This window comes from Mauremys reevesii, linkage group 7 (assembly GCF_016161935.1).
Source record: "Mauremys reevesii isolate NIE-2019 linkage group 7, ASM1616193v1, whole genome shotgun sequence".
In the NCBI taxonomy this organism is placed as follows: Eukaryota; Metazoa; Chordata; order Testudines; family Geoemydidae; genus Mauremys; species Mauremys reevesii.
In genome coordinates this window covers 102,729,982-102,756,129 of record NC_052629.1, presented here as the reverse complement: position 1 = coordinate 102,756,129, position 26,148 = coordinate 102,729,982, and the positions used below count along the sequence as shown (strand labels likewise).

General features: G+C 49.6%; 1 protein-coding gene and 1 long non-coding RNA gene across 5 annotated transcripts in view; one reads left to right on the top strand and one right to left on the bottom strand.

The window, feature by feature from the left end:
- CELSR3 (cadherin EGF LAG seven-pass G-type receptor 3) overlaps positions 1–14,250 on the bottom strand; it is a 67,797-nt gene extending 53,547 nt beyond the window's left edge. The window contains exon 1 of the mRNA XM_039481026.1: positions 10,926–14,250. Coding sequence (XP_039336960.1) covers positions 10,926–14,235 — 3,310 coding nt within the window. The 5' untranslated portion in view covers positions 14,236–14,250. The remainder of the gene's footprint in view (positions 1–10,925) is intronic.
- LOC120368684 lies at positions 6,973–24,566 on the top strand. 4 transcript variants are annotated; one of them, XR_005582724.1, is made up of 5 exons: positions 15,564–15,634; positions 16,735–16,768; positions 17,255–17,387; positions 18,113–18,229; positions 20,504–24,566. It is a non-coding gene; the product is annotated as an uncharacterized LOC120368684 (long non-coding RNA). The 4 variants fall into 4 exon arrangements; XR_005582725.1 differs by lacking the exons at positions 15,564–15,634; positions 16,735–16,768 and adding an exon at positions 6,973–7,069; XR_005582723.1 differs by lacking the exon at positions 16,735–16,768 and having other exon boundaries at positions 15,554–15,634.
- The last annotated feature ends 1,582 nt before the right edge of the window (positions 24,567–26,148 follow it).

Sequence of the window (26,148 nt, the reverse complement as noted above, 5' to 3'; positions counted from 1 at the left end):
CTATTCACTGGGTCCCCTCCACCAGTACAGCCCTGTACAACAACATACAATTGGAGGCAGGGCCGGCTTTAGGAAGTGCGGGGCCCAATTCGAACAGTTTTGACGGGGCCCTGGCAGGGATGACTATAAAAAAAAAAATTTAAAAAAAGATGTAAAAAAACACATGGGGCTTGTACTCACCGGGTGGTGCTCCGAGTCTTTGGCGGCACTTCGGTGGCAGATCCTTCACTCGCTCCAGGTCTTCGGTGGCACTGAAGGACCTGCTGCCGAAGTGCTGCCAAAGACCCAGAGCAAGCGAAGGACCCACCGCCGAAGACCCCGAGTGCCGCCAGGTGAGTAAAAATTAAAAAGGCGCCTCTAGCCAGGGAAGAGATTCTTACTGGGAGCGGGGCCCTCTTAGGCGCGGGGCCTGATTCGGGGGAATTGGTGGAATTGGCCTAAAGCAGGCCCTGATTGGAAGTACACTTCCTTTCAGTCCACCCTGGGGAGAGAGCGAGGGAAAGATCGCATCCTGCTGCATTCCCTTACCTTCCTTCCTGTGCTTTAACTATTCCCAGCTGACAGGCTGATTGCTCTCATTAGCTCATCAGCCTGCTGCCTAATTAAGTCACTGAGCACCCAGCCCCCCCAATTAAATCCATTCCCTGAGGGAAGTAGCTAGTACAGTACCTCAGGGGACATCTACACTGCAAAAAACACCCTGCAGCCATGAGTCTCAGTGCCCAGGGCAACCAACTCAGGCTCCTAGGGCTCATGGTCTAGCAGGGTAGACATTCCTGCTTATGCTAGAGCCCGGGCTTTGGAATCTGGCAAGGGGGAGGGTCTCAGAGCCTGCAGGGCTGTAGCAACAAAGAATGTGGCCCCCTCCGAACATATGTCTGGGGCCCCTTACAATGCAGAAACATTTTTTTGCCACTTTTAGGGGCCCCCTTCCTTGCGGGGCCCCCTCCGGTCGGAGGGTACGGAGGGCGCTCGCTACGCCTCTGAGAGCCTGCGTTCCCGCCCAAGTGGGAATGTCTATGCTGCTGTTTTTAGCCCTGTAGCACGAGCCCAGGGCTTGCTGCCGCAGGGTTATTTTGCAGTGTAGCTGTACCCTGGGTTCTAGTTCCTAGCACTCTGCCACAGGCACGTGGGGCTGCATGGTGCTAGGCGGAGGGGAAATGTTAAATGGGATTTTTTACAAGTCCTAGATATGAAGGTCTCCAAATAAACAGCAGCCCTTTGGCCCTTTTTGCTCTGCTTCATTAATCAGTTTTTCAGGGAGGTTGTTGCTCTAGCGCTGATTCTGAAATCCCCTATAGCACCCTTGTCAGAATCAGGAGGGGCAGGGGTCCCAGCATGGCAGCCTCTTCGTCCACGTGAGGGGGAGGTTGTTAGGACTTTGCATTGCAGCCCTCTGTCTGGAGGAAGGGAGGGGATTTGAGACTCTGCACTGCAAGCCCATTGCCTCCTCTTTCCTTGCCCATTTTCTTTTCCAGTAATTGCAAGTACAATCTGTGTGTTTGGTTGGTTCCATCCCAGTTGGCTCCCACCCATAGACAGAGGAGCTCCCTTCACTATGCTCACTGGGTGTTCAGTGCCAATCAATAGGCAGGGGGCACGTGCCTGATTTATAGCTCTTAGAGCTTAGCAGACATGGGTCTGGGTTCTGGGTCGGACAGGAGAATGCCTGGCAGCAGAACTCTGAGCAGCGAGAAGACGACATGCTGGACTGGAGGCAGGGGGCTGGGTGTGTACTTGGCTTTGGCCTCATCTGCCCTGAGACTGGAAAGCACAATAAGCACCTGTCTAGAGAAGCCTGTGGATGAAGGAAACAAACTCTCCATCTCCATTCAGATGCTGCTGGCTAGACTTGGGATATGCCCCTCATCCCCACTGCCTTGTATTTGAGCCCTGAACTGCTGCCTTCATGCTATGGTGAGTAGGAGGCAATGAGACATGGGAAGGGAGAGGCAACAAAAGTCACTGAAGCTGCATCAACACTGCCAGGCAGAAAGAGAACAAGGAGCTTCCGTCCCTCTATACCTGACGCCCACAGATCTCTGCACCCCCCTCAAGCCTTCATTGCCTCTTAAATAATGCCCGTGTCCTCAGGGAGCGATGAGCTCTCTCCCTGTGGCTGATGCGTCGGGGTGGGGGGGAGGGACGAAGCGTCTATCCAGCATTAGACAGCAGGACTGTCAACAGCTCATCAATACCTCAGATTGATCGACCCAGTGGGTCCCAGAAGCTGTGATGAAACAGGGAATTTCCCACGTGCTGCAGCGGCTGCCCAGCAGCCGCACCTACTTTTCTGCTAAGCATATCTGACCCAGTGTGAAGTGCCCTGCGTGTTTCCAGTGCTACAGAAACGATAACTGAGCTAGTGGGGCAGCCAGTGTTGGACTCATCTCAGGACTTCCCTCGTCTCTGGAGACCTGGGAGATGAAGAAGCAGCCCTGACGTCTCCTGAGGGGAACTCAGACCCAATGAAGGGGATCCCGATAATGTGACAGTTTGGATCCCAACGTTGCGCACTCCCCACCCCGCCGGGCTGACTGTGTAGAATCAGCCCTTCTCACCCAAGTGCTGGGAGGGTCATTCTGAGGGGCACTTCCCCACAAATGGAATGTGCCTGAGAGCAAATTTCCAGAGGATCCCCTATTTCCCCCTGTCCTCACAGAATGGACTTGTGCCATATTAGTGCTGCAGACTGGGGATGACGCTGAGACTGGCAAACTCATCTCACCTCTGATGACACGCGATACCAGAATCCAGACCATGGATGGTGCTTATGAAGCGCAAAGCTGCGATAAAGACTCCACCAGGCCTTGACAATGCATTCCCTGTTTGCGCCAGCATGAAGATCTGTTCATTGTAACATACCACCCAGCCCCTGCTTTACACAAGGGGGCTGCTAGTCCAAGTGACCCCATGTGGGCTGTTCAGTATTCACTGTCTGCACAACACAATGCATCCCACTGACAGTACTGTCCTTGCGGAGCTCAGGCCTTTGCTTGGCCTCCCTGTCCCTGCCACATTAAGGGGAAGCAGATGGTTCAGGGAATGACCCTCCAAAAAAACAAAGAAAGCCCAAAGCCGACTGGTGGCACTAACACCCCAGGGAACCATTTAATCACAGACTCCTCAGCCATTCTGATTAAATCCAGGCCCCGGTGAATGGATGGAGAGCCAGATATTGGTGAATATTCATGTCCTACAAAGAGGGGTGTCCTGGAAACTTGCCTACAGGGAAGGTAGCGAGGAGATGGGGGGGTGGGGGAAGAGAGCTTCCAGCCTCAGGGCACACCCAGGTCCAGCAGCAGGGAGGAGGGCTTGCTACTTTTGCATTGAATTGAGGTTTACAATAACCACGTACAAAGCTGGAGAGGTATATAGCTATAGAGATTGGAGAAATATATAGCTATAGAGAATTCTTTCCTGGGTGCTGGCTGGTAAGTCTTGCCTACATGCTCAGGGTTTAACTGATCGCCATATTTGGGGTCGGGAAGGAATTTTCCTCCAGGGCAGATTGGCAGAGGCCCTGGAGGTTTTTCGCCTTCCTCTGCAGCATGGGGCAGGGGTCACTTGCTGGAGGATTCTCTGCAGCTTGAGGTCTTCAAACCACAATTTGAGGACTTCAATAACTCAGACATAGGTTAGGGGTTTGTTACAGGAGTGGGTGGGTGAGATTCTGTGGCCTGCATTGTGCAGGAGGTCGGACTAGATGATCATAATGGTCCCTTCTGACAAAGTTTATGAGTCTATGAGATTGAGGGAGCAGCTCAAAGTGCTCCACCCCCTCAGGATAAGCCCACCTATCCTGATAGAACAGGAGCCCTGGATAGGCCTGTGTGCCTCAATGCCCCAGGTGTTTGCACTGTTGCTGTAGATGGTTTGGTCCCAGGATATTAGAGAGACAAGGCAGGGTGAGCCTTGAGGTAATATTTTTAATTGGACCAACTTCTGTCGGTGAAAGTGACAAGCTTTCCAAGAGGAGCCCTGTATCACTCGAAAACTTGTCTCTCTCACCAACAGAAGTTAGCCCAATAAAAGATATTACCTCACCCACCTTGTCTCTCTCACTTCCTCAAGGGAGATCCAGCTATACACCTGGAAAGCTGCTCAGCCACCCACTCCACCCACCTATTCCCGGAGGAGATACCCATCTATATGGCCTGAGAGGAATCAGTTGTCAGCTCCTCACTGCCCATTCCTCTTCCAAGCTGCACCACTTCCTGTCCCTCCTTGTCACATACATACACCTCTCTTTCTCCTTTCAGACAGGTTGAGATGATTACATCTCATTTGAGGGGGTTCAGGGAGGGTTCTTTTCCATTCATTTACCAGTCTAGCCTTGTCTCAGTCCATGAGGTACTCAATGCTGCATTATGATGGACCATCCCAGGCTAACTTTGCAAGTGAAGAGAGCCTGTGAGGTCTCAGAGGCTGCTCTTGAGTTAATGGCCTGAGAACTGAAGATAAAATTGCAGCCACATTCTGTAAAACACCCTCTGAAGAGGAAAGGGAAGAAAGGAGCAGAGCAGCATGGCCAGGCTAGGCTAAAGCAGCCTAGCATCTTTATCTCCTCTTCAGTCACACTGGGGCCTCTTAATTTCTCACAGCCATGGGGCTGTCCGGCTTGGGGCTCCCTCTGTTTCTCCCCTACACACATACACACTTTGCTTTGTCATTCAGTGCCCTGGAGCAGAGAACATTCGTGTGTGAGAGCTTTTGCAGAGGCTTTGTGTCCCTCTCTGCCAGAGAACACCTCTATAACAGTAGGTTTGGGTCCATCCATGGTGGAAGCCATGGACAAAAGCTTGTCTGTATTTTGGTAAATAAATGGCCTTTGTGTATGATCTTTACACCCCTGTCCCAGGCTCTCTGAAAGCAAGGAGGACAGAACATTCAATCCCTGGCCACAACCACCAGTCAAGCTCATTTTATCTCCCTTGCATTGCTGGTAGCAGCATGAGCTTCTAATTACTCTCCACTGACATGCCCAGGACTGTCTTGCTGGACCTCCTTGCTGAGACTGCCAGCCAATGGAGATGATTATTGCTAACGGTGATGGGAATATAGGGAGTGTGGGGATTTAGGACGGGTGGAGGGGAATCACACATTTATTAAAAACCTAATCAATGAGCAATGGAACACTAGACAAGTCAGTTTGAACAGTGCGCCCAGGAAAATACTCCACTGTGACATGGCAAAGGGAATATGGGGAGAAGTTTGCTCCTGCATTTACTTAACATGGAGCTTGGAAAGTGGTTCCTTTATCTCCCTGCCTGTCCTTTACGACACCTTTGCTGACCAACTGAACCAGTACTTACAGAGGACAAAAACCAGTCTGCTTAGCTGGTTGTAGAGATCAAAGTTACAGTCCCAAGACACAGCACAAGATGTCCAGAAGCAGGGCTGAGGTTAGTGGCACCACAGCTGCAGTAGGAGGGGTGGGAGTATAAGGTACAGCATGGCCATTCTTATCACAACCCCCCTGTATCCTTTGCAGTCACACACAGCTTTTCCAGGGTTCTTTCTTGTTTAACCCAAATCCCAGGATCCCCCACCTCAATGCTGGGGTCTAAACTCTTGTCAATAAACCTACATAATTCCCACAATCAGTAATGGGAGTCACACATGCATCTGAATAGCAGAATATGTTATTTTGCTGGTTCTTTCCTACTGTCCTTTACAGGTTGAGTTCTTCTCCCCAAACACACAGCAACTAATCACTTATTTATTCATCAGGCTGTTATGGACATCCTGGCTGTTAATTCCTATTACATGGGCTTAGGGCAGTGGTTCCCAAACTTGTTCTGCCGCGTGTGCAGGGAAAGCCTGTGGCGGGCCGGGCCGGTTTGTTTACTTGCCGCGTCCGCAGGTTCGGCCAATCGCCGCTCCCACTGGCCGTGGTTTGCCACTCCAGGCCAATGGGGGCTGCGGGAAGCGGCGCGGGCCAAGGGATGTGCTGGTGGCCGCTTCCAGCAGCTCCCATTGGCCTAGAGCAGCAAACCGCGGCCATAGGGAGCCGCAATTGGCCAAACCTGTGGATGCAGCAGGTAAACAAACCGTCCCAGCCCGCCAGGGGCTTTCCCTGCACAAGAGGTGGAACAAGTTTGGGAACCATTGGCTTAGGGTAAAAGACTGTCAGAAAAGTGAACTTGGGTTGGGAACGGGGGTAAGGATGCTCTGCTGTTCCAGCTAAGGTATTTACAAGGTGCCAGTCATGCTGGGCCAGATCCTCAGCTGGAATAAATTCATGCAGCTCCATTGAATTCAGTGAAGTTATGCCAATTTACAACAGCTAAGAACCTGGCTCACTGTATCTAGGCACTGTACTGTTAAAGATACTGGGTAAGTGAAAGCCAATGGACCTAGCAGAAAGCCAACCACCAATCACGTTCAAACCTCTGACCCCAGAGTGAACGTCACTAGATGCTACATTATGACACAATTACATCTGCTCATGACAAATGCTGCGTGAGGAAGCAGCCATCAGAGACTAGTTCTGCACACTTGGAGCCCATCTCCGAAGTACAGGGAACAAGTTCAATTCAGGATATCCCAGTTTATGGTTAATACTCAAGCCTGAATATCTCAGTAGTCCCTTTCCCCCTAATGATAGCTTAATGTCTCTTTTTCTGGTGCCCAATGCCATGCAATCAGAAACAGCGAGGGATGCAGAATACACAGTCTTACTGTTGTTTTTCCTAACACTTCAATCACCAGGCCCCATAAGCCAAAGATACAGAGAAATCAATGCCTCATAGAAAATATTTTATTCAGAAACAATTCTCCCTGAACACCAGCTTTTCTGTATGTCCTCTGGGACCTTTGTCTTTTAGGAGCTCAGCAGCCTCTGATGTTTCTTTCCCCATCTCATGTCATAATCCTGTTTTTAGCATCACAATCAGTTGTCTAAGAGAGGATGATGCCATCACAAAAAAAGATTCACAATGTTCACATGTGGGAATAAGGAGCAAGAGAGATGCCTATGTTGGAAAGATCTTGGTGTTTTTTACAAAAATGTCTTTAGGAGAAAGGCATGAAAGGAAAGCGAAACTAAGAGAGAATTGTTTCTGAGGTAAATGTTCCTCTCTATTTTCCAGGAGGCATCAGCAGCTCTTTCAAGTTTCTGATATATATAATTGGGGGGAAATGTGAAATCTTGTGAATCTGGTCAAATTTAACTTACATAGTGTATTATCACGAAATTAATTACAGGGCCTCTTGCCTTGGCAGCTTCAAATATGGAGATTAAAACATAACATCCACGGACAACACCAGACTGTTACTTAACACCTAACCTAAATAAGTGTGTGTTGCACCATGCTCTAAAGGTTACTAGTCTTGGGTTCTAATGGACCTGCAAGGGGAGCAAATTCCAAAAGCAGGACTGCTCCAGAACAAAACTTGGCACCAGACATGGAGGGCAAATTCATCCCTGTAGTAACTTCACTGACTTCAATAGAGTGATTTGACTCAGAGTGTTTAAACTAAGGACCTGACAATGAATGCATCCCACTTGATCTTAAATGCCATGGTGAAGTATAAGGTAAGAGGCACCATAGATAACTGGTTCCCAGACCTTTCCGAGCTTTAACAATCATCACCAACACTTTGAATTGCACCGAGACGCAAACAGGGGTCTAATTCAGAGAGCTGAACTAACAATGTTATGTGCTCACTGTGAGCTACCCAGACCCTGCATACTGAATCAGCTGGTGTTTCAGGATGGACTTCGGAGGTAGCCCTAAATAGACCATATTCCAGTTGTGCAGCCTGAAGTAACAAAGGCGTGGATGACAGCTGCAAGTTCTCAGGCTCCTGGCTACTTGGTAAAGACTAGTCACCAGAGCTGTTCGGGAGGGGCAGCAACTGCTGCAGTAGGACTCCAAAGTGCAACCCATTTTGGTTCGAGTTGGGCATGCACTCTCACCACCTGCCAGGATGTGGAAGGTTTTGTGCACTGATACCCACTGTAAAAGATTTCAAGCACTGATGAGACAAAATCTCATGCAAAATGCTAGCTGCCATGGAATAGTTAGCTATTGTGCATGGGGTTTTTGATCTTGTCACTTCCTAGAAAAAGGCTTGTGCTGTGATGCCTGCCATAAGACTTGCCAAACCAGGTTAGACCAATGGCATATCTAATCCAGTATCCTGGCTCAACACTGGCAGATGCTTAAAATGAAGCTGCAATAACCGCAAAGTGGGTTTTATGCACAGAGGACACTAATGATGATTGGCTCCATAGGAAGCTGCATCCAGCCTTCTTTGGACAGAGTATAGGTCTGACATGGGGTCTTTCAGAGGGATTATAGGGGGAATCCAGGTGGAACCACCCACCCACCTTCAGGAAACTCCTGTACATTTTCCTTTGAGACCTGCCACTCCAACTTTAACACTTTATTCCTTGGAGCCAAAGAAGTCTATTGTTTTTGCTGCCTATCAGTGGTTTTGTTATTTCAGTCCCTGTGCAATAATATTGTTTTAGTACTATCAAAGTCTTCCCTTCCTCCTCACACCATATTAACCCTACCAATGACAGGGTCCCATCCTAGTAGATAACAAATACAGCTGGCAGCCAAACAGAGATGAAGACTGAATAGGCACTTAGCCTTCAATTTAGTGGTCTATTCTGTTTCATATTTTCATATATTCAGTTTAGTGGTAATCTATTCTTCAATGTAGTGTTATGTTCTAACCTTCCTTCCAGACTGTAGCCCTCTAGCATTTTACCAAATTGACCAAAAACCCACACAGAGCAATGAAAGCTTCTCCCACACTGGGAATGTTCTTGGTCTGTTATATGATCATAGCTCTGGGTATCTTACCAACGTGCTTTTATTGCTGTGAATCTTCAGAAATGAATGTAGTCGTGTTACAGAAGGAAGTTCATTTTGGTGCAGTGGCTTTAGGACTGCACTGTATATAAATGAACAGTGTAATCAAATTTTAATTTCAGTTCATTTTAATCTGCAAAGTGCCCCTAGCCCTTCCTTTAGATGTCACTATAATTTTGTGTTGATTCCGACTGTGAGCTTTGGGCCTTCCATCACTATATGTTTATAAAGGACATGGACGGTGCTCAGTAAATAACAGAATAATAAAAAATGCCATGGCTACAGGAAGGTGACATTCTTACAAAGCAGGTCTAAACCTAAACACCCCTCATGCACACTGAAGCCAACAAAAGGCACGTTTTCCATTCTGCTCCCCTTCTGCAAGACTGGGCTTCCTTTCTTAGCCTTCTCGCCATGGTGAGCTTAGCTTTTTCTAGCCTCACTTCCACTGGAAAATGATGACATGGTAATTTCAAGAGCCTTGTTGTTCTAAGGTAGTTTAGTGCAAGGCCTTGAAATGTGATTTCCTCCTGCCTTTGTGCAGGGTTAAGTGTATTAGGAGGCAGAGTCTGCATAAACATACTCTGGCAGAAGCAAGAAAGGTCAGCACCGCTCCCCCCATCTCTAGTAATCAGCCTGTGCATGTGTGTGTCTGAATATGATATTACCCTGCCCTGCAGTTACAATTAACCCCTAAAGAACCTCAATCTAGTGAGGCGCTGTAGCTGAGTACGCTGGGCTGGACTGAACATATCAACATTTAAAGCCCATACTGCATCTTTTGAAAGAAACAAGGGCCTTATTTTCCGAGCTCACTCACTAAACGAGTTGGTAGGGAGGGGGAAGGGGGAGGAAGGGTTAGATGGAAGCTGAGGATCTGTGGAAAGTCATGAATAATGTATGCCTCCCTAGACACAGCTAAATAACTTAGCCTGTGTCACTGATACCCTCCAAATGGACACCTCCCCCACCTCCTTCTACAAGTCACACACAGGTTATTTGGTATTTCAAGAAACACCCTCTACAAGGCAGGAAGGATGGTCTTGTGGTAAAGGCAAGGGACTGGGACTCACAAGATCTACATTCAGATTTGGCTCTGCCATCAGTTTCCTGTGTGACCTCAGGCAAGTCACTTAATCCATCTGTGCCTCTGATCCACATCTGTAAAGTGGGGATAATAATAATTCTCTATGTCACAGGGGAGGTTAGTATGGATACACACATTAATACAGGGGATACACACCACACAAGGACCTACACTGACAGTTTAGGAGATACATTTTAAACCTCTCTTCTAAAACTGTGTGCATGAGCTTTTACACCTAATTTCTGTGCATGCAACAACTTGGACTCCAAAAAATGAATTCAAAATTGTAGAAAATGCTTTTGAAAATGGAGCCCTAAATATTTGTAGCATTAATATTCCAAAGCCAGAATTTTAAAACAAACTATTTTTGGAAGGGCGAGAAGAACAAACAGGGGAATGGTAACAGCAAACATATGAATAAGATTTTTTAAGGGGCTGAGTTCAAGCCCCAAGCTTGATCCCTCACTCCCTGAATCAGCAAAGGCTGAGAGCACAGTAGCAAGAGCATGCTCAGGCCCCAAAGGATGGGAATGGCTTGCTCCCTAAGCTAGGAGGGGCTCAAAGCAAAGCAGAGATGGCACATTTAGCCCCAGGGTCAGCAGCCTCTAGGAACCAGCAGGAGCAGTCTGTTCAGCCACCAGGAAAAGCAGTGTGCTTCCCAAGCCAGCATCCTATGCAGTGTATCACAGATACTTGCCTTTACTAGAGAGAGCACCTCATGCTTAAAGCTATGACTAACTGATCTTCTAGCTAAATAACAACACTTTGCTGTTATACAGCATTGTCATCCTTACATTTCAAATGCTTTACAAGACATTCCCGTAGTATGGATATTATCATAAGCACCCATTTTATTTTATTTTTTCAAATTTTAAGTAAAATAATGGCCCAAATGCTGAAAATTCAGCACCACAAGATACATGTTGGAGTCTCCAGCCTGGAACCACCTGAACCTCTCTAGGAAATGTTACACTATCACAGTCATCCAACGAGTTTAAATATCTTACCTGTGACCGTCACTAGCATGGAGGCCACCAGGGGACGATTGTTGTCCAGCTTACGGCTAAGCCTCAGCTCACCACTTGACTGATTTACAATCAACAAGTGCAGTTCATTGCCCCGTTCAAAAGTGTAGATGAGCTTGTCGGACACATCTGGGTCATAAGCCGGGATCTTCCCTATGACCCCCGAAGGGAAGGTGTTGGACCTGTTGGAAATGTAGTTGTTGAAGAGGATCTGGAAGTTCTTGAGGACAGGGCTGTTGTCATTCTGGTCAATGAGCTTGATGTGGACTGTGGCTCTGCTGACCAGGGGGGCAGACGTGGCCTGGACCACAATTACATACTCGGGCTTTGTCTCATAATCCAGGTCAATCAAGGCAGTGAGCTCCCCGGAAAATATGTCCATCTGGAAGATCTCCGGAATGTTGCCTTCCACAATCTGATACATGATCTGGGCATTGGATCCCTCATCTGGGTCAATGGCTGTGATCTGGGCCACCACAGAGCCCACAATGCTGTTCTCCTTCACCAAAACCTCAAACTCTTCAGCTGGGAAAACAGGGGCATTGTCATTCACATCTTGAACAGTGACTTGAATGTTGACTGGGGTTCTTTGCGCGGGGACCCCCCTGTCCACAGCATAGGCAGTCAGCTCATAGACTGGGACACTCTCTCGGTCCAGCCCGCGGACAGTACGGATAATCCCAGAGGTGGGCTCTATGGTAAAATCCCCATCCCCGTCCTCCCCATTCTGGAAGGTGTATTGTACCCGCCCATTGGTGTGGGCATCGCGGTCAGTGGCAGAGATCTGGAGCACGCTGGTGAATGAAGGGGCATCCTCCGATATAATGCCTTGATAGTGAGCACTGACAAACTGAGGGGCATTGTCATTTACATCATTCACCATGATTTCTACATAGGTGGTGTCCGCTTTCTGAGGGATCCCATTATCTTTGGCAGTGATGGCCAAGGTATAAGTGACCTGGTCTTCATAGTCCAGCTCCGCCTGCAATGTGATGGCACCAGAATCCGCATCAATACGAAACTGAGGAATATTGTCCTCTAGGTAATAAGTGATCCTGGCATTTTCCCCCACATCATCATCAGTGGCACTGATTACCACCACAGTGCTGCCCACAGGACGGTCCTCATTGACACTCTCTGAATAGTGGGCACTTTGGAACACAGGCCTATGGGTGTTGGCATCAGTGATGTTGATATGAATGTGACAGTTGTCATGCAGGGTCCGGTCAGAGGCAGTCACTGTTAGCACATAGCGCCTCTCTTGCTTGTAGTCCAAGGGTAGCGAGAGAGTGATCAGCCCCACTCCTCCCTGAGTGCTGATAGAGAAGCGGTTCCGGGTGTTCCCCCCTGTTATCTGGTAGCTTATGGCACTGTTCACATCCCTGTCGATTGCCGTGACACTGAGAACACTGGTCCCCACAACAGCATCCTCATTTAAACGGATGAAATACTCCTTTTGGGTGAATTCAGGTCGATTGTCATTCACATCCATGACAGTGACAGTGACACTAGCGGAGGCAGATAAGGATGGAGAGCCATGGTCCCGAGCCTCCACCCCAAAGAAATAGTGCTCCACGGACTCACGGTCCAAGGGGCCACTCACTGTGATCCACCCAGTGGCGCTGTTCACCACAAAAGGGGTGTCAGTTGAAATCCCAGTTAGTTTATATTCCAGACGAGAATTCTCTCCGTAATCTGCATCCACTGCCTGGATGTGGATCACTGAATGGCCAAGGGGGGCATTTTCCAGAACGGAGATTTGAAAAGGGGTGCTGACAAAGATTGGGGCATGATCATTAATGTCCACTACTTGGATGCTGGCCATGCCAGTATTGTTAGACAAAGGAGGGCGCCCTGCATCCTGAGCACGTATCCTCAGGGCATATTCACGTTCAACTTCAAAATCCAAAGGCGCCACCACCTGTATTTCCCCAGTCACACTGTCAATGGAGAACTGCCCCCTGCTGTTCCCACTGATGATGTTATAATGGACTAAAGCATTATTGTCTTTGTCCATGTCAGTGGCAGTAACTCGCAAGATTTCTGTATGGGGTCTTATATCCTCTCTCACCTGGACGATGTAGCGTTTTTCACTGAACTGAGGGGCATTGTCATTCTCATCCAGAACTGTGATATAGACTTTAACCATGGCAGATCTGGGCCCAGGCTCCTTACCCTGGTCGTTTGCCTCCACCACCAAAGAATATTTCTCCATGTTCTCTCTGTCCACTTGCCCACTGGTGGTGATCAGACCTGACCTGGGATCTATCTCAAAGACAGAGTGGGCTGCTTGTTCATTCACAAATCGATACCTGATGTTTGCATTGGGTGGGGAGTCCACATCTGTGGCCCTCAGCTGTAAGATAGGGTAACCTTCTTCTACATTTTCCCTAATAGTCTCTCTGTACTCACTCTGCTCAAAAACAGGGTCATGATCATTTTGGTCAGCAACAGTTACAGCAATCATGGTGGTGGCAGAAAGGCGAGGGACCCCATGATCCACAGCAGTAACCCGGAAATAGTGCAGGTCCATAGTCTCTCTATCCAAAGCTTTGGTGGTGGTGATGAGACCATTCTTGGGGTCAATGCTAAACAGCTCCATAGACCTGCTATTCATCAGGGCATCCATGGAGTAGACTAGCTTCCCAGCCTCCCCTGAATCCAGGTCTTGTGCTGCCATAGTTATCACAGGAGTCCCTGGAGGCTGGTTTTCAGCCACCTGAACCTGGTAATTGTACTGAGGGAAGTGGGGGTGGCGGTTGGCTGCCCTGCCAGTCCTTAATAATGGTAGGAATGCACTCTCTCTCCTCCTCCTCTGCTTGACAGACGGATAATGTGATAGATCAAGCTGGATAGCTGGACCAGGCTTTACTGGCAGGTGAGCAAAGAGCTCCAGGGCTGACGGGCTCCCAAAGTCCACGGCAAAGCAAAGAGTTTGTAAACAGCCTTTGGTGGAATCAAACAGGTGAAAAAACAGACAGGGATCCTGCTGTCTGTGCGGCGTGGGCGGAGCGCGGGCTGGATCGAGTCCCAGCTCCGCTCTAGGAGCTGTCCCGGGCGCAGGTGGTGCTGAAATTGCCTGTCCCAATTCACCGGCCTGCGCCTGCCCTTTAGTATCCGTCTCCAAGCGCACAGGATGGTCCGGGCTGGCTACCCAGCACTCACCTGCGCGCCGGCAGGACGTGCCCCCGTGCGGCTGTCTCCCTGCACACAGCTGAAGGCAGGTCACTAGGGTCAGCCACTCACTGAGGTGCGAGCGGCCGCGGAGGCGGGGCGGCGGCCTCAGCTGCATCTTTGCAAACCAGGAGCGGCTCTCCGAGGCCGGCGGGTACCTCTCCAGGTGCCGGGGCCTCGCCCCCGGGGCCAGGGACCCCCAGATTTCCAGCTGCCAGGGATCCGTGAAGTTAGACGCTCCGGGACTGGGCTGGTGCCTGGACACTTGTATTACGCACAGCCTCTCGCCGTGCAGGGAGGGCCCCGCGCCCGCCGCGCTCAGCCAGCCCCCGGGGGAGCTCGGGGCCCCTGTGGCAGCGCGCAGGTGGCTCCGGCTCGCACAGCCGAAGCAGGCTCCGTCCCTCTGGCCGCCGGCATTGTCCAGGGAACCGGCCGCATTGTCCCGGCCCCGCTGCTGTCCGCTCGCCTCCTCTCCTGGGCTCCGGGCCCCGCTGCGGTCGGTCCCGAGGGAGGCGAAGGTGCCTGGGCGCTCCGGACCCGCACCGCTCTCTGGCTGCTCGGCCGGCTCCCCGCCTTGGTGCCACGGCGGCTTGGTGCAGCCTTTCCCGCTAGTCCTGCGGCCGGGGCTCGGCGCTGCTGCCCAGCCGCCGGGGCTCTCGCTGCGGGGCTGCCCAGCGCCCTCCCGTGCCAGGCCCGGCGGCTTCGGGGGCAGCGCCTGGGCGTTTATAATCCACAAGCAGGGGGAGCCGCCGGCCCGCTCCCCCCGGGCAGCTGCCGGGCGCGGAGTCCTCTTCGTGCCCCTCAGCGGGGGCCCCGAGCCAGCTCGGGGAGACCCACTGCCCCGCCGCGGCTTCCCCGGCAGGGCTCCCCTCCGACCCCCCGCCCGCAGGAGGGGGCAGCCGCAGCGACACCCCCTGCCCGCGGCCAAGCCCCAGCTGCCCCCGGCGGCCGGGCCGGCTCCGCGCAGCTCACCCCGGAGGACTACGCCCCGCCAGCGGCCCCGCGCACGGCAGCCCCCGCTCGGCCCCTCCTGCCTCCGGCTCTCCCGGCTCCCCGCTCGCGGCGGGCGCAGCCCCGGGCCCTCGGCTCCCGCTCCCCCCGGCCGAGGGGGACCAAAGGGAGAAGGAGAAGCAGCAGCAGCAGCAGCCGCCCCCGGCGGCTCGGTCCCGGCAGCGGCGACGGCGGCTCTGCCATGTTCCCCCCGGCCCCCTCCCCGCCCCCGGGCGCCCGGCCCAAGCGCGCCCGCGGCCCCGCGCTGGCTCTGCCCCCCGCCGCCCCGCCACCATCTACAGGCGGCGGCTGCCTCCCGTGCGGGCCGGGCTGCTCCGCGGCGGCGGCATCGCCTCCTCCCGCAGCCCCAACATGGCTCCCGGCTGCCCCGATGGTCCGCTCCGCCCTCCCGCTCCCCTCCCGCCGCCCCGCAGTGGTAGCGCCCGCCCGGCGCAGGCGGCAGCCGCCGCCATCTTCACTGTGGGCGCGAGGGGGCGGGGGGAGAGAAGCTGGCGGAGCTGACCAGGGTGCTGAATGGCGCGTTTCACTGCGGAGGGGGCTGCGCGCAGCTGGCAGGGCGGGAAGGGGAAAGGAAGGACTGCGAGGAACGGGAGGGGGGGTTGGGGGAAGGGCTGTGGGGAAGGGGTCCGGGTGCTAGTGGGTGTGGGGGGGAAGGGTTGTGAGGAACGGGGGGTTGTGGGGGGGAGGACTGTGGGGAAGGGGTCGGAGTGCCAGTGAGGGAAGGGCTGTTGGCGAGGGGTCAAGGTGCCAGTGGGGGAAGGGGTCGGGGTGCCGGTGGGTGTGGAGGGGAGGGCTGTGGAGAAGGGGTCGGGGTGCCAGTGGGGGAAGGGGTTGGGGTGCTGGTGGGTGTGTGTGGGGAAGGGCTGTGAGGGGAAGGACTGTGAGGAAGGGGTCGGGGTGCCGGTAGGTATGGGGGTGAGGGCTGTGGGGAAGGGGTCGGGGTGCCGGTGGGGGAAGGGCTGTGGTGAATGGGTCAGGGTGCCAGTGGGTGTGTGGGGGGGAAGCGGTCAAGGTGCTGGTAGGTATGGGGGGTGGGTGGGGGGAGTTGATATGGGAGGCAGGGGCTCAAAGGAGCTGGTCAGAGCAGTGGTGGGTGTCAGGGGAGGATGTATTTGGGTGCTGGGAGCAGGGAAGGGTGCTAAGGGCTGTGGTAGGGGAATGGTGCATGACTATAGGGGATTAAGGCCCCAGCCCCTTTTTGCCTCTTGCCTACTCCCCCTTTGTCTCACCTGTGTCTCCCTTCTCTCCCCCTTGCTCCCTTCTCCCCTGCCCTCCAGCAGTAACTGATATAAGACAAGGGCCAAGTAGTCCACAGGCTACTGCCTCCTCTCCCACGACAGACAGGAGCAGATAGGAGGATGGCCAGGCGCCTGGATGTGCTAATCCACATAGAGCCTTTGCCTCAGCTCCTATACAGCATAGTACATTGCCCCCAACACGCATTTTTCATGTATCCGACAAATTAACTCCTGCTCCAGCATCTCCCTTTTTTAACTAAAATGCACAAGCAGGAAATAGCTGTTGCAGGACATATTCACACCATCTCTAGGTTACATTTCTCATCCCCCCCCTTATTTTCTCCCTGCTTCGTGCCTGCTCTGTCCAGCTTTTTTGCCTCTTTGCCGGAAGCACCAGCAGAGGTAGGCTGGCCATACTGTATACTTCACATAGCATTGATGCTGCCATATAATTTGCATGGTGAATTTCAAAGCTGCGGGTAGATGGGAATGAGAAGAGGAGGTGCCCACAAGCTCTAACCTGCATCTTTGCCTTTTTTGATTAAATTTACCATTCTAAGTCATGGAGAAAACATAAGAAAATTGATAATAGGAATGCTGCTTCCTTGGCCCTTGGCAGAGGAACTGGATGATGTAATAAAGGGCTGACCAGTTCTGGCTTTTATGAGTCTGAGATTACTCCATCAACTCCAGCCTAAAGACTCGGCCCCGACCGTACACAGAAGATGAGTGATCAGACAGCACCTCTCTACTGTCTCTTAGCACCAGCAGTAATGCCACTTAACTAGTTTTTTAATCTGGATTCAATTCTATACTCCTAGTTAACAAACATGGTTCCTCCCATGACCATATGGTTGCCCTGAAATTCTTCCTTCCTTTGATCATTAGATGGCAATGTGCTTCCTGCCGGAATGAGAGGAAAACCAGAAGCTAGGGAGCATGTGGCTGAGAGAAGAGGGACTAAGAACATTGGGAGGAAAGCACATGACCAGAATTCCATTTAAATTAATGGATGATGCAGGTCAGGCTAGCATTACATTATCTTTCACCCACTTCCTCACCCCTGCCCATGAGTCACTCTCAGTTAATCACCAGATTCAATAACACTTTTCTGAGGAGGCTAATTTATGTATTACAGCAAGCTCTGGGATCAGTTTCATCAGATACTTCCTGGAAACAGCCTGTCAGACAAATTACAGAGCACAGCTTTCTTTCACTTTCAATTCTAATATAGAATTTCATTGCTCTTTTGTAGCTTGTTCTTTCTGCTAACATTATAGTTATAGTTGTACCACACAAGAAACATTAAGAACAAATTGTATAAAAGGAGGTTGTTCTTCATGGCAAGCCCCCACCCTAGCTCTGTGCCCATGTAAATACAGGAATCATCTGGGAAATTAAACATCAGAAGTTACATGGAGAGAAAGTTAGATTAGAACTTCTTTGGGCCATTTCCCTGAGTTTTCTCTCACACTCTTCCTGTGATTTCAGAGTTCCTAGACATATGGATTGCCAGGCCATATGAGATATCTGGCTCTGACAGTAGCGAATCTCAGATTCTTCACTGAAAGGTGCAAGAAATCTCACGATGGACAATTATGTCAATTTCCCCTGTGGGCACCTGCTTATTTCTAATCTCAAGCAGTTAGTGGGTAGTTTATGCTTTGAGGCATGAAGGTCTCTAACTAACATTGTTTAAAAAAATTCTAGCAATGGTAACTGGGGATGTTCCTATTATTTATCTAGAGACCCAGTCCTTTTTTGACTCCTGCACATGAATTTAAATACCAAGCAGCAGACTGAGAGCCAGAAGCTGCAGAGCTCTTATTTGGACTGTGACAGCAATCTCCTCCTTGGACCTGGGTAAGTAACAATTTACTTGCTTCAGTTTCTCCAACTGCAAAATGGGGATAACAGCATTGATTTAACTCGCACACAGGGCAATGCGAGGCATAGTTAGGGTGACCAGATGTCCCGATGTTAGGGGCTTTGTCTTAGATATGCAACTGTACCCACTGCTCGCCTCCCCAAAAAAGTGCCTTGGTTTTTCACACTTGCTATCTGGTCACCGTAGGCATAATCAGTGAGTATTTGTAAAGAGCTGAGCATTGCGATTATTTTTTAACTCAACCCTCCTTAAGAGTTTTAAAACTTTTCAAATGTTCTCCTCCCAGGCACATCTGTGCCACTGGAGCAGAGGAGATGTCCCCTATTATCCTTGTAAAGAGCTGACCATGGGCTAGGGCATCCCAAGAGTTAATACTCCATTGCCATTTCCAATGATGGCTTCCAATGGTACAGCCCTGACCACCCCTAGCCCTGGCATGTGGATGGCACAGGCCAATGCTCCACTGGCTAATCGGAGGCTGCTGCAGAGATTTAACAGAAGCTGGGCTAGGAAGAGAATTCAGATCAGAGCCTCATTGTCCTTATTATCACAATGGAGAGAAACCATCCCCTTCACTCACACCAATGCCTAGCATTGGCCATTGAGTCAGCCGGTTTTTGTCTAGGAGGTTCAGATTTGGAGCTTATGCTTCCCCTCTCATTGTGTAGAGTCAGAAAAAGCAGATACTCTAGTTCCTTGTATTTCAAATCAGGCTTCCCCACTCTCTGTACCATGGTCACTGCCCACTTGCAAAAGAGGAGACAGGATTAATGTTTAAATATCTGACATGTTACCACAATAACTATTGATACAAGGCCCAGCATATAGAAAAGGATCTAACCAATAATTATTTACTCAAGGGAAATGACATTTAATGAATTCAGTCCTATTTAATCTAAAGTGTAGCCATTACTCTTTATTTAAGTTTCTGTATTTAAATAAGGGAGTGATCTTGCCTACTTGTAAAATCCAATTATGCAACACAGATAGAGATCACCTGGCACAGCCCAGCCAATTACTGCTGTGAAAACTTTAGAACCTGCTTAAACAAACAGAGGGGCACAGCGGAGAAGCAAGGGGCCGTTGCAGCTCACCTCATTTGAAAGGGTACTTCAGCTCTCCCGGCTGAAAAGGAATTTTATGCAGTAGGAATAGTTCTTCTTTAGAATGTGAATGGAATTCACTTTGAAATCCCAGTAACAGGTACAGAGCATGCTTTTTAAAGTAACATTATTGCTGTCCCCTCATAGTCATTATAACATCAACAACCAATGAGAATATACATGAGCTGGACTTAACTCACTGGACACCATCTACAGCAGATTGAATTTTGTTTACCTTCTGCTGGTAAAAGAAATGAACAAGCAGGAGGACAAGAGCAGCTCTGATCTGGCCTTACAAGTTGTTGGAGCTGGTTAAATATAGAGCTTGCACAAGTTTTTCTAGAGTACTATATACATTTTTTCTGAGATGGGATTTTAAAGATGACTAGCTCCTAATAATATTTTGTATTGGTAAAGCACTGCACAAGCTATATACATACAGCAGTAGCTGCAGGCAGCAGGGTGTTTGATCTCTTATTAAAATCCTAAATGTCTCATCATAAACCTAAGGCACCGATAACACAGTGATGGGCAGCAAATAATGCATCAACACATGAGCTAGAGACCAGATAACAGCACAACAATAGGGAGTGAGTAGGGAACATTTTGGAGAAGGGGCCGCTGGAGCAAACCGACACAATTGTAGTGAAAAAGGTAATGTGATTGGGTAGATTCTACTCCAGGCCGTTCCACTGACCTGCTGGAGAAATCATTTAGCTACTTTCAGCTTCAGTGTCCCCATCTGTATTATGGAGATATTTACTCCCCTTTGTGAGGCACTTTGAAATCCTTTGTGTTATGTTTGTACAGTTCCTGGTACAACAGGGTCCTAATTAGAGCTGCTAGGTACTACACCTCTACCTCAATATAAAGCGACCCGATATAACACGAATTTGGATATAACACAGTAAAGCAGTGCTCCGGGGGGAAGGGCGGGGCTGTGCACTCCGGTGGATCAAAGCAAATTTGCGGTAAGATTTTTTTGCTCCCGAGGACAGCGTTATATTCAGGTAGAGGTGTACTAAACTAGAAATACCAGACAATAATAAAAAGGTGCTGTAGAAGCCCTGCATATTATTGTTAGGATCCAGGCTTACAGCCACAAATCTGGTTCTGTTCCAGCTTGTTGCCTTATTCTACTTACAGGAGGAGAGAGGAAAAGAGCTGAGCTCAGATTGCACTTCCAAGGCAGATCTGTGAAGAAAGAATGAGAGAAATTAGAAATGGGACAGACCCGCTGATGTCATCCAGTCTGTCTCCTCTGGGGGCCAGTTCAGATTGCCCCTTCAGTACGCTTGTGAGTGCCACATTCAAGACCTTCATGACCTATCCCCACCCTACCTATCATCTGTATTCATTACTGAAAGGTCAACTCCTGCCGCCAATCAGCCCATGATGCCAGCCTCTATTGTCTACTTGTTACATTTTCAAACAAGCACCTTTGTTTTCTGCCCTGTTGCCCCTCACATCTGGGAAAAACTCCCTCTAAACATCGCAAAACTAACTCTAAACCCTCTTTAAAACTTCACTCTGGCGTGAAGTCTATAAAAACATGAAAATGGTTAGGCTGCTGGTGTGCTGAGCCACTGCCTATTATGCTGACCAACATTGACTCATTGTTTTCCAGTACTCCCCTGTTGACCTGTCTGTTTCCATCTGTTTTGTGACTCTGTAACAGGGCCAGCTGCCTCCTGAGCACCCCCTCATAGCCAGAGGTCATTCTGAAGTGCCCTGCTACCAATTTCTCCCCTTCTCAGGGCCCCACTTATTGACTCCTTCTGTACTGGCCCCCCAGGCCCCAATCCCCCTTCAATCACTCTGCCCCTTTAGGCAGAGTCTCCCCAGGACTAGATCCCAATACAAAGTCTCTCAGGCTTTACCTAGCTGGAGTTCAGCCGTCTGGCTTCCAGGCCCACAAGCCCTTCTCTCAGTCAGGGTCTGTAGTGGGAGCTGGATCCAGTATTTCCAGGTTTTACCTGGCTGGAGCGCAGCCTCCCTCAGCTCTCTGGTTCTGGCTTCCAGTCCAAAACCCTTCTCTAAGTCAGGGTCCCTAGCAGGAACCTCCTACTCACTCCTGTCACAGCTCTCTTAGTCAGAATCTGGCTACCATTCCCTGAGCTCCCCCTTTCCCCTTCATTGCAGCCTCCTGCTGTTCTTTGCAGGACAGCCACCCTGATCTTTTCCAGCTGTGACTCATTCTGTCAGTAGGGTTGGCTAGCCACAGCCCTTTGGTGGGTGAACCATGCTGTTACAGTCTCTGTAAGCTCTTTGGGGGCAGACAGAGTCCTTTTGCTGTGTCTGCATAGTGCCTAGCACAATGGGGTCCTGGCCCACGACTAGGGCTCCTAGGCACTATGATAAATATGATTCAAATAAGAAATAATCATTTGTCCCATTCCAGGGTTGAGTATTCCAAGTCTTCTCAGGACTAGGTGTACTAGAGTTCTCAACTTACCAATTCCAGTGCCCTCCTCCTTGTTCTCTGACATTATCCAAAGAAAAAGTTGGCAGATGAACATACTCAATCCAGCCAGGGTCCTTGCTCACAAAGAACTGCATGCAGTAGCGAGTTCCTTGTGCACTTCCAAATAAGCTACATGGACCAGCTAGGGGAAGGGGAGAAATCTCACCTTACGGGTGACTTGGCTGGTTTGAAGAAATAACAGTAAAATCCTCCACATTCATCAGGCCCAAGAGTTTAATTTTAAAAGTACCAAAGTGCCCACTGGGAAACGGCCCAGGCATCTAGCGAAAGCACAGTCTGTGCCATGCAGAGAGCAGGCTTCAGATCTGTCTTTAACCCAGTTGGCAAAGAAGGGGAGTGATGCAGGAATGGCGGGGGGCCCTCCTGCTGGCCCAGCAGTGCTGTGATGAGAGCTGCACTCATCCCTTTTCAGCCAGCAGAACGGGGAAACGGGGAATATCTTGCAAGACAACTCCCACCTGAACAATTCTATAAGCTTCAGCATTACACCACTGTTTGTGAAGCCACAGGCTCTCTATAATAATTCTTTGTGTATGTTCAAAGCCCTTTACCAACATTAACCAAGTGATTGGTGGCTGAAATGCAGGCATAGGTGGTGGGGGGAAATATGGTATTGCTGAGTCACTGTTGCCTCGCTCCAGGGCTTCCTTCAGGTGCTATTTAAAGAGCATTAGGCTCTAGCCAATATGGTTTACACACAAAAAATGGTAGGTGCAAGTGAGCCCGTTGGGAACATTCTCTTCTGCTGGTTCTCGTGTCTGGCCCCAGCTGCGTGACACTGCTGTTTTCCTTGGCGCCCTTACAGAGCAGGCTAAGGGGCTATTCTGGCTCCCTCTCACGTGCTAGCACCCAGGATGTGCAAACTAATGAGAATGAAGAGGCTTTCTTGTAATTAGTGCAGCTCTGCTCTGGGGAGCCATTTGGGTCTTAGAAAAACAAAGCAATAGTAGAAAGACCCACCCACTCGGTGCCATCTGCAACAGTATGCGGGAATGGATGGTCTGGCAGGCTGCTAGTGGTTAGAGCCCGATCACAACAGCACTATTCCACATTTCTATAGGACTTAGGAAGGCCATTAGGAGTCAGGTAAAAACATGGCACCAGTAACAAATCATTATGCCAAAAGATGCATCTGTTTCAGAATTTCATGGCTTCCAAAGTGCCTATGATCTAATCTGGATCTTAGTGGTCAGGCATCCAGTGACTTTCAATGTAGATTTTTCAGCAGAGCCGATTTTATCACATTCACAAAGAATGGGCTTTTGTTTCTCAGGCAGACAGCTTCCCTTTTTTCCATGCGAAAAGGAGCTGAGCAGAGGCGGATATTATGTGGGCAGAGATTCTCCAGGACACTGCTAATAGGATGCTAGGTTATCTGGAATATAACAACAGCTGCAGCTATTTGGCTTCTTCTCTGAGCACAAGTCTGCATGTGCATATAGCACTGATTTAGCTAATCTGCTCTTGCTCCCTGAAAGGACAATCAAACATTTCGCATTTGGGAAGAACAAGACTAGAGGGAAAGTTGCATTGCAAATTGAGAAAAAGACACCCTGACTCTTACGTTTGGGGCAGCTCTCTCGGCAGAGTTAGTTTATTATTTTGTCAGTCTCATGACTTAGCTGTTAGTTTTATCTCACTCAACTAATATCGCAGCCTAATCCACTGAAGCCTGTAATAGGCTTTGGAATAACAGGGGTTTACATCCTCATTAGTGTTCAGCACTAGATGTCAGAAGAAAGTAACATCGGCAGAGTCCCCTGTAAGACAGCCGAATCCAAAGAGAGCTGCTAGGTAGTAGGGGCGGTTGGGGAATGGAAAAATCTAAAATTCACCTTGAGGATTGGAAAGGGGGGACAAACATGGGTGAGGGGTAACTAAAAGGGAGCAGGGATGGGCAGGAGAAGTACAAGGAAGGGAAAGTTACGAAGAGCCTGAGCCTGCAAACAGTTACTATGAACTTAGTCCCACTGAAGTCAATAGTAGTGAGTATTTGCTCGGTGACTTTAAGGCAGGGACTCCCTCCCACCTCTATGCCGGTTACAGCATGGAGCTCACTGACAGCACTCCACTAATGTTTATACTAGGCAGTAGATTGATGTCCTTATAATGCACATACAGTGAAGCTAGAATTGCACATTGGTGTTGTGTGTATTCAGGCTCTGTGGAGCCTGCTTGCTGGCGATTCAGCCACCTTACACAGAGTGTGAAAAATGCACATGCCTGAGCTCCATAGCTATGCTGATCTAACTCCCAGTGTAGACACAACTAGATGGAGGGAAGCATCTACTCTATGGCGGTACAATGGTATAGAGATGGTGCTGTAGCTGTGCCATTGTAGGGCGCATACTGTAAACACAGTCTTAGTGACCTGATTTTCAGAAATGCTGAGGACCCAGCACTTCCTATTGAAAGTAGGAGCTACGGGTCCTCAACACTTCTGAAGATCAGGGGCGGCTCCAGGCACCAGCACGCCAAGCGCGTGCCTGGGGCGGCAAGCTACGAGGGGACCTCCCACAGGCGTGCCGCCGAATCCGCGGGACCGGGGACCTCCCGCAGGCAAGCCGTCGAAGGCAGCCTGCCTGCCGTGCTTGGGACGGTAAAATACCTAGAGCCGCCCCTGCTGAAGATTACACCACTTATTTTGGAGCTTATCCATTAGCTCCGGCTTTTCAATACCTTAGTCAAGACTCCTGCATTCTTTCCCAGCTGTTCCAGTGACACTCTGTAATTAAAGAGAAAAAGTGCTTTAACTTCCCCATATTGTAGCTTGTCTCTGTGTTTGATAGATGCTGGATTCAGTCATAGATTCTTAAGGTCAGAAGGGATCACTATGATCATCTAGGTTATGTCTACACTAGCGAGCGTACAGAGGCACAGCTGTACCGCTGTAAGATCGTTTGTGTAGCCACTCTGTGCCGACAGGAGAGAGCTCTCCTGTCAACATAATTAAACCACACCCAATGAGCTGCAGTAGCTATGTTGGCGGGAGAAGCTCTCCCACCAACATAGTGCTGTGCACACTACCATTTATGCTGGCAAACATTATGTCACTCAGGGGTGTGTTTTTTCACATCCCTGAGCAACAAATTTTGCAGATGTAAGTGGCAGTGTAGACATGACCCTAGTCTGACCACTGTGCCAGATTATTTTGGGGGCTTGTGCACTATGGAAATTGGGAGTTCCCCACCTTAACTCAATTTGGCCTGGTTGCTCCCATCGTGTCAGAGAGGTGGCCGGGTCAAACGTGAGCAGCTCTGTAGCCCTGCGTGCCAAGTCGCAACGCTACTCATTCAGGTTTGTCTAGCTGCTCCTTCGGCATGAAGAGGGGCACTCAAGCCACACGTGAGTGACATTGCAACCCCAAGAGCCAGGTTGCAATGCCACCCACCCAGATCCGGTGGTTGGGGGCGGGTCCTCCTGATCTGGGGCCCCAGTAGAAGTGCACTGAATGCACATTGGTTAATTTAGGCCTGCTGCCAGCATAACACAGGCAATAGAATTTCACCAAGTGATTCCTACATCAAGCCCCTAAACTTTTATTTGAGCTATAGCATAACTTCTAGAAAGACATCCAATCTTGATTTAAGACCACCTGCTATCAGAAATCTTCTCAGAGAGCTATTCAAACTGTGATCAAGATACCTTTCAGCTTTCTCTTTGATAAATTAAATAGATCAAGCCTTTTCAGTCTCACTCTGCAAAGAAAGTTTTCTAAATTTTGAGTCGAATAGCTGGTGGTCCTGTCCCTCTTATTTTTACTGAGAGTAGAGCTAAAATATTGATATCATTTTATCAACAAAGATGTATTAGAATTAAAAAGTACAAAGAAGGGCAACAAAAATGATTAGAGGTTTGGAACTGCTTCCATGTGAGGAGAGATTATAAAGATTGGGATTGTTTAGGTTAGAAAAGAGACAACTGAGAGGTCTATAAAATCATGAATGGTATGGACAAAGTGAATAAGGAAAGATTATTTACCCCTTCACATAACATGAAGCAGAGGTCACCCAATGAAATCGATAGGCAGTAGGTTTAAAACAAACATAAGGAAGTACTTCACACAACACATAGTCAATCTCTGGATCTCACTGCCAGAGGATTTCATGAAGGCCAAAAGTGTAAGTTCAGAGAAGAATTAGGTAAGTTCATGGAGGATAAGTCCATTGATGGCTATTAGTCAAGATGGTCAGGGATGCAACCCCATTACAGGGGTGTCCCTAAGCCTCTGACTGCTAGCTGCTGGGTCTGGAGGACAGAGGATGCATCACTAAATAAATTGCTCTGTTCTGTTCACTCCCTCTGA